This window comes from Somniosus microcephalus, chromosome 4, assembly GCF_052327205.1.
Source record: "Somniosus microcephalus isolate GS21.2 chromosome 4, FLI_Smic_1.0, whole genome shotgun sequence".
Classification (NCBI taxonomy): Eukaryota; Metazoa; Chordata; class Chondrichthyes; order Squaliformes; family Somniosidae; genus Somniosus; species Somniosus microcephalus.
Genome location: NC_140990.1, coordinates 88,240,756 through 88,249,120, shown reverse-complemented (window position 1 = coordinate 88,249,120; position 8,365 = coordinate 88,240,756). Strand labels below are relative to the sequence as shown.

General features: G+C 47.1%; 1 protein-coding gene across 1 annotated transcript; it reads left to right on the top strand.

The window, feature by feature from the left end:
* Positions 1–1,870, top strand: LOC147119464 (uncharacterized). Its single transcript, XM_085985050.1, has one exon. The coding sequence runs from the start codon at positions 449–451 to the stop codon at positions 1,091–1,093; it is 645 nt and encodes a 214-aa protein (XP_085841176.1). The 5' UTR covers positions 1–448; the 3' UTR covers positions 1,094–1,870.
* The last annotated feature ends 6,495 nt before the right edge of the window (positions 1,871–8,365 follow it).

Here is an 8,365-nt window from a genome sequence, read left to right as displayed (position 1 = left end):
AAGAATGTTCCATAGAAACTAGAATTGACTGTTCTGAATTTATATCCTGCACTTACAGCGATGATTTTTGTAAACTCCTTTTACAGGGTATTAGAAGGGGAGGATTTGCAGACGGGAAACTCAAACCAAACATCATGTCAAGATCTGACAGAGTCACTCAATTCATCAGGACCTGAATATCATCGGCCTTTGAATGTGGAAGGAGAAATGTTTGTCTCTTCTGTCTGGGGGAAAAGATTTCAAACATCAGTGTGACTGGAAAAGCACCGAGACACACACACCCGAGTGAGAGTGTTCCAGTGCACTGACTGTGGAAAGAGCTTTAACCAGTTACACAGCCTGAAAAAACATCGCACCATTCACAGCGGGGAGAAACCGTACACGTGTTGTGTGTGGACGAGGCTTCAACTGATCGTCCAACCTGGAGAGACACAAGGACACCCACACCATGGAGAAACCTTGGAAATGTGGGGACTGTGGGAAGGGATTCATTTTCCCATCACAGCTGGAAATCCATCAGCGCAGTCACACTGGGGAGAGGCCGTTTACCTGCTCCATGCGTGGGAAGGGATTCACACAGTCATCCGACCTGCTGAGACACCAGCGAGTTCACACTGGGGAGAGGTCATTCACCTGCTCCGTGTGTGGGAAGGGATTCACTCGGTCATCCCTCCTTGTAACTCACCAGCAAGTTCACACTGGACAGAGACCATTCACCTGCTCAGTGTGTGGGAAGGAATTCACTTGTTCATCCCACCTGCTGAAACACCAGCGACTTCACACCGGGGAGAGGCCATTCACCTGTTGTAAGTGTGGGAAGAGATTCACTCAGTCATCCCACCTGCTGAAACACCAGCGCGTTCACACTGGGGAGAGACCGTTCACCTGCGCTGAGTATGGGAAGGGATTCGCTCAGTCATCCAACCTGCTGAAACACCAGCGAGTTCACACTGGGGTGAGGCCGTTCACCTGCTCTGAGTGTGGGAAGAATTTCCCTCAGTCATCCGACCTGCTAAGACACCAGCGAGTTCACACGTTACTGCCTAAGTTGGATTCTGCTGTTACTGCTGCTGTTAATCACAGCCAGAACTGAACCATGTTCATTCTGCCAGTTGGAGCTAGTTTCTGCTGATGTTAATAACTCCTATAACTGGGTTGGAGTTTAATATTTTGATATTTCAAATAACACAGTGTGTCGATATTTGATGCCTCCAAGATAAAAGGAGACTAATTGATGTCCTGTTACAGACTGTTCCATTTTGGGGCCTTTTCTCCTTTCTAACTTTAGATTATTTCAGCTCTCATACCTTCAGTTACTCTCATGGAAAATTCCCAGCTCCCCATACCTTCCAGAGTGCCTCTCGCAACCTTGGTATCCAGGGAAGGTCTCAGTTATAAGCTCAGGATTTCACCTGTCCATCCAACCTCATTGCACCCCAGTGAGTTCACACTGGGAAGAGGCCGTTCACCTGCTCCGTGTGTGTGAAGGGATTCTCTCGGTCATCCCACCTGCTGACACACCAGCGAGTTCACACCAGGGAGAGGCCGTTCACCTGCTCCGTGTGTGTGAAGGGATTCACTCAGTCATCCCACCTGCTGACACACCAGCGAGTTCACATGTGACTGCAGGGGTTTGATTCTGCTGTTATTTCTGCTGTTAATCACATCCAGGACTGAACCTTATTCATTCTGATAGTTGGGTTTGTTTCTGATGATATTAATAACCCCTATAACTGGCTGTAGTTTAATATTCTGGATATATAGTTGATTGTGTTCTCGAGGCTGCAGTGTTCCTTTAAGAACCGCTGTCTGTGATTTTTCCCCTTAATTCAGCAACTGTCATCAGAAATTAGTTAACAATAAAATTATACATTTTAATTGAATCCTATATTAATCTTTGGTATATTTCAGTGTCTGAAAGGTTCCACTGCTAAACATCTCCAATGACAAAGTGCTGATTAATCCTCGCTGACAAATCTTACTGACTTGCACATTACACACAGTGGTACCTCCATTATCCACCAGAAAGAATGGGAATGGGAATTGGCGGAGAATCGAGAGTCCCCAAATGTTGCCCCTCCCATCTGGTACAGCAATCCCCTCAGCATGGGAATTGAGACAAGTCCAGTCAAAGTAATGGGCTGAGTTTAATCTTACTGGGTCTGTGGGGTTGGTTTGTATCAGACAAAAGGAGATTGGTGTCAGTGACTGGGGCTGGTTTATATCAGACAGGAGGAGATTGGTATCAGTGACTGTGGGGTTGGTTTGTATCAGACAAAAGGAGATTGGTGTCGGTGACTGTGGGGCTGGTTTATATCAAACGGGAGGAGATTGGTGTCGGTGACTGTGGGGTTGGTTTATATCAGAAAGGAGATTGGTGTCACTGACACCAATCTCCTCCTGTCTGATAGAAACCAACCCGAGTCACTGACACCAATCTCCTGTCTGATATAAACCAAGCACACAGTCACTGACACCAATCTCCTCCTGTCTGATATAAACCAACCCCACAGTCACTGACACCAATCTCCTCCTGTCTGATATAAACCAACCCCAGTCACTGACACCAATCTCCTTTTGTCTGATATAAACCAGCCCCACAGTCAATGAGACCCATCTCCTGCTGTCTGATATAAACAAACCCCACAGTCACTGACACCAATCTACTCCCGCCTGATATAAACCAACCCCAGTCACTGACACCAATCTCCTGCTGTCTGATATAAACCAGCCCCACAGTCTCTGAGACCCATCTCCTGCTGTCTGATATAAACAAACCCCACAGTCACTGACACCAATCTACTCCCGCCTGATATAAACCAGCCCCACAGTCACTGATACCAATCTCCTCCTGTCTGAGAGAAACCAACCACACAGTCACTGACAGTAATCTCCTGCTGTCTGATATAAACAAACCCCACAGTCACTGACACCAATCTACTCCCGTCTGATATAAACCAGCCCCACAGTCACTGATACCAATCTCCTCCTGTCTGAGAGAAACCAACCACACAGTCACTGACAGTAATCTCCTGCTGTCTGATATAAACGAACCCCACAGACACTGACACCAATCTCCTCCTGCCTGATATAAACTATTCCCACAGTCACTGACACCAATCGCCTCCTGTCTGATATAAACCAACCCCACAGTAACTGACACCAATCTCCTGCCTGATATAAACCAGCCCCACTGTCACTGACACCAATCTCCTCCTGTCTGATATAAACCAGCCCCAGTCACTGACACCAATCTCCTGTCTGATATAAACCAAACACACAGTCAATGACACCAATCTCCTCCTCTCTGATATAAACCAACCCCGCAGTCACTGACACCCGTCTCCTCCTGTCTAATATAAACCAGCCCCACAGTCACTGACACCAATCTCCTGTCTGATATAAACCAACCCCACAGTCACTGACACCAATCTCCTCCTGTCTGATATAAACCAACCCCACAGTCACTGACACCAATCCCCTCCTCTCTGATATAAACCAGCCCCACAGTCACTGACACCAATGTCTTCCTGTCTGATATAAACCAGCCCCACAGTCACTGACACCAATCTCCTCCTGTCTGATATAAACCAACGCCGCAGTCACTAACACCAATCTCCTCCTGTCTAATATAAACCAACCCCACAGTCACTGACACCAATCTCCTCCTGTCTGATATAAACCGACCACACAGTCACTGACACCAATGTCTTCCTGTCTGATATAAACCAGCCCCACAGTCACTGACACCAATCTCCTCCTGTCTGATATAAACCAACCCCACAGTCACTGACACCAATCTCCTCCTGTCTGAAATACACAAACCCCACAGTCACTGACACCAATCTCTTCCTGTCTGACATACACTAACCCCACAGTCAATGACAACAATCTCCTCCCATGTGATATAAACCAACCCCACATTCACTAAAACCAATCTCCTCCTGTCTGATATAAACCAAAACCAGTCACTGACACCAATCGCCTCCTGTCTGATATAAACCAACCCCGCACTCAATGACACCAATCTCCTCCTGTCTGAAATAAACCAACCCAACAGTCACTAACACCAATCTCCTCCTGTCTGATATAAACCAGCCCCACAGTCACTGACACCAATCTCCTCTTGTCTGATATAAACCAACCCCACAGTCACTGACACCAATCTCCTCCTGTCTGATATAAACTAACCCAACAGTCACTGACACCTATCTCCTCCTGTCTGATATAAACCAGCCCCACAGTCACTGACTCCAATCTCCTCTTGTCTGATATAAACTAACCCCACAGTCACTGACACCAATCTCCTCCTGTCTGATATAAACCAACCCAACAGTCACTAACACCAATCTCCTCCTGTCGGATATAAACCAGCCCCACAGTCACTGACACCAATCTCCTCCTGTCTGATATAAACTAACCCAACAGTCACTGACACCTATCTCCTCCTGTTTGATATAAACCAGCCCCACAGTCACTGACTCCAATCTCCTCTTGTCTGATATAAACTAACCCCACAGTCACTGACACCAATCTCCTCCTGTCTGAAAGAAACTAACCCTACAGTCACTGACACCTATCTCCTCCTGTCTGATATAAACCAGCCCCACAGTCACTGACTCCAATCTCCTCCTGTCTGATATAAACCAACCTCAGTCACTGACACCAATCTCCTTTTGTCTGATATAAACCAGCCCCACAGTCACTGAGACCCGTCTCCTGCTGTCTGATGAAAACAAACCCCACAGTCACTGACAGCAATCTACTCCCGTCTGATATAAACCAACCCCAGTCACTGACACCAATCTCCTGCTGTCTGATATAAACCAGCCCCACAGTCTCTGAGACCCATCTCCTGCTGTCTGATATAAACAAACCCCACAGTCACTGACACAAATCTACTCCCGTCTGATATAAACCAGCCCCACAGTCACTGACACCAATCTCCTCCTGTCTGATATAAACGAACCCCACAGTCACTGACACCAATCTCCTCCTGTCTGATATAAACTATTCCCACAGTCACTGACACCAATCGCCTCCTGTCTGATATAAACCAACCCCACAGTAACTGACACCAATCTCCTGCCTGATATAAACCAGCCCCACTGTCACTGACACCAATCTCCTCCTGTCTGATATAACCCAGCCCCAGTCACTGACACCAATCTCCTGTCTGATATAAACCAAACACACAGTCAATGACACCAATCTCCTCCTCTCTGATATAAACCAACCCCGCAGTCACTGACATCAATCTCCTCCTGTCTAATATAAACCAGCCCCACAGTCACTGACACCAATCTCCTGTCTGATATAAACCAACCCCACTGTCACTGACACCAATCTCCTCCTGTCGGATATAAACCAACACCACAGTCACTGACACCAATCTCCTCCTCTCTGATATAAACCAGCCCCACAGTCACTGACACCAATCTCCTGCTGTCTGATAAAAACCAACCCCACAGTCATGACACCAATCTCCTCCTGTCTGATACAAACCAACCCCAGTCACTGACACCAATCTCCTCCTGTCTGATATAAACCAGCCCCACAGTCACTGACACCAATCTCCTCCGCTCTGACATAAACCAACCCCACAGTCACTGACACCAATCTCCTTTTATCTGATATAAACCAACCCCACAGTCACTGACACCAATCCTGTCCTGTCTGATATACACCAACCCCAGTCACTGACACCAATCTCCTCCCTTCTGATATAAACCAGCCCCAGTCACTGACACCCATCTCCTCCCGTCTGATATAAACCAGCCCCACAGTCACTGACACCAATCTCCTCCTGTCTGATATAAACTAGCCCCACAGTCACTGACACGAATCTCCTCCTGTCTGATATAAACCAGCCCCACAGTCACTGACACCAATCTCCTCCTGTCTGATATAAACCAACCCGAGTCACTGACACCAATCTCCTCCTGTCTGATATAAACCAGCCCCACAGTCTCTGACACCAATCTCCTCCTATCTGATATAAATCAACCACACAGTTACTGACACCAATCTCCTCCTGCCTGACAGAAACCAACCCCACTGTCACTGACACCAATCTCCTCCTGTCTGAAATAAACCAACCCAACAGTCACTAACACCAATCTCCTCCTGTCTGATATAAACCAGCCCCACAGTCACTGACTCCAATCTCCTCTTGTCTGATATAAACTAACCCCACAGTCACTGACACCAATCTCCTCCTGTCTGAAAGAAACTAACCCTACAGTCACTGACACCTATCTCCTCCTGTCTGATATAAACCAGCCCCACAGTCACTGACTCCAATCTCCTCCTGTCTGATATAAACCAACCCCAGTCACTGATACCAATCTCCTTTTGTCTGATATAAACCAGCCCCACAGTCACTGAGACCCATCTCCTGCTGTCTGATATAAACAAAACGCACAGTCACTGACAGCAATCTACTCCCGTCTGATATAAACCAATCCCAGTCACTGACACCAATCTCCTGCTGTCTGATATAAACCAGCCCCACAGTCACTGAGACCCATCTCCTGCTGTCTGATATAAACAAACCCCACAGTCACTGACACCAATCTACTCCCGTCTGATATAATCCAGCCCCACAGTCACTGACACCAATCTCCTCCTGTCTGAGAGAAACCAACCACACAGTCACTGACAGTAATCTCCTGCTGTCTGATATAAACGAACCACACAGTCACTGACACCAATCTCCTCCTGTCTGATATAAACTATTCCCACAGTCACTGACACCAATCGCCTCCTGTCTGATATAAACCAACCCCACAGTAACTGAAACCAATCTCCTGCCTGATATAAACCAGCCCCACTGTCACTGACACCAATCTCCTCCTGTCTGATATAACCCAGCCCCAGTCACTGACACCAATCTCCTGTCTGATATAAACCAAACACACAGTCAATGACACCAATCTCCTCCTCTCTGATATAAACCAGTCCCACAGTCACTGACACCAATCTCCTGTCTGATATAAACCAACCCCACAGTCACGGACACCAATCTCCGCCTGTCTGATATAAACCAGCCCCACAGTCACTGACACCAATGTCCTCCTGTCTGATATAAACCAGCCCCGCAGTCACTAACACCAATCTCCTCCTGTCTGATATAAACCAACCCCACAGTCACTGACACCAATCTCCTCCTGTCTGATATAAACCAACGCCGCAGTCACTAACACCAATCTCCTCCTGTCTAATATAAACCAACCCCACAGTCACTGACACCAATCTCCTCCTGTCTGATATAAACCGACCACACAGTCACTGACACCAATGTCTTCCTGTCTGATATAAACCAGCCCCACAGTCACTGACACCAATCTCCTCCTGTCTGATATAAACCAACCCCACAGTCACTGACACCAATCTCCTCCTGTCTGAAATACACAAACCCCACAGTCACTGACACCAATCTCTTCCTGTCTGACATACACTAACCCCACAGTCAATGACAACAATCTCCTCCCATGTGATATAAACCAACCCCACATTCACTAAAACCAATCTCCTCCTGTCTGATATAAACCAAAACCAGTCACTGACACCAATCGCCTCCTGTCTGATATAAACCAACCCCGCACTCAATGACACCAATCTCCTCCTGTCTGAAATAAACCAACCCAACAGTCACTAACACCAATCTCCTCCTGTCTGATATAAACCAGCCCCACAGTCACTGACACCAATCTCCTCTTGTCTGATATAAACCAACCCCACAGTCACTGACACCAATCTCCTCCTGTCTGATATAAACTAACCCAACAGTCACTGACACCTATCTCCTCCTGTCTGATATAAACCAGCCCCACAGTCACTGACTCCAATCTCCTCTTGTCTGATATAAACTAACCCCACAGTCACTGACACCAATCTCCTCCTGTCTGATATAAACCAACCCAACAGTCACTAACACCAATCTCCTCCTGTCGGATATAAACCAGCCCCACAGTCACTGACACCAATCTCCTCCTGTCTGATATAAACTAACCCAACAGTCACTGACACCTATCTCCTCCTGTTTGATATAAACCAGCCCCACAGTCACTGACTCCAATCTCCTCTTGTCTGATATAAACTAACCCCACAGTCACTGACACCAATCTCCTCCTGTCTGAAAGAAACTAACCCTACAGTCACTGACACCTATCTCCTCCTGTCTGATATAAACCAGCCCCACAGTCACTGACTCCAATCTCCTCCTGTCTGATATAAACCAACCTCAGTCACTGACACCAATCTCCTTTTGTCTGATATAAACCAGCCCCACAGTCACTGAGACCCGTCTCCTGCTGTCTGATGAAAACAAACCCCACAGTCACTGACAGCAATCTACTCCCGT

Bases quoted from the DNA above. Each gene is read 5' to 3' on its own strand.
- LOC147119464 (XM_085985050.1), top strand. From the start codon at position 449: ATGGAGAAACCTTGGAAATGTGGGGACTGTGGGAAGGGATTCATTTTC.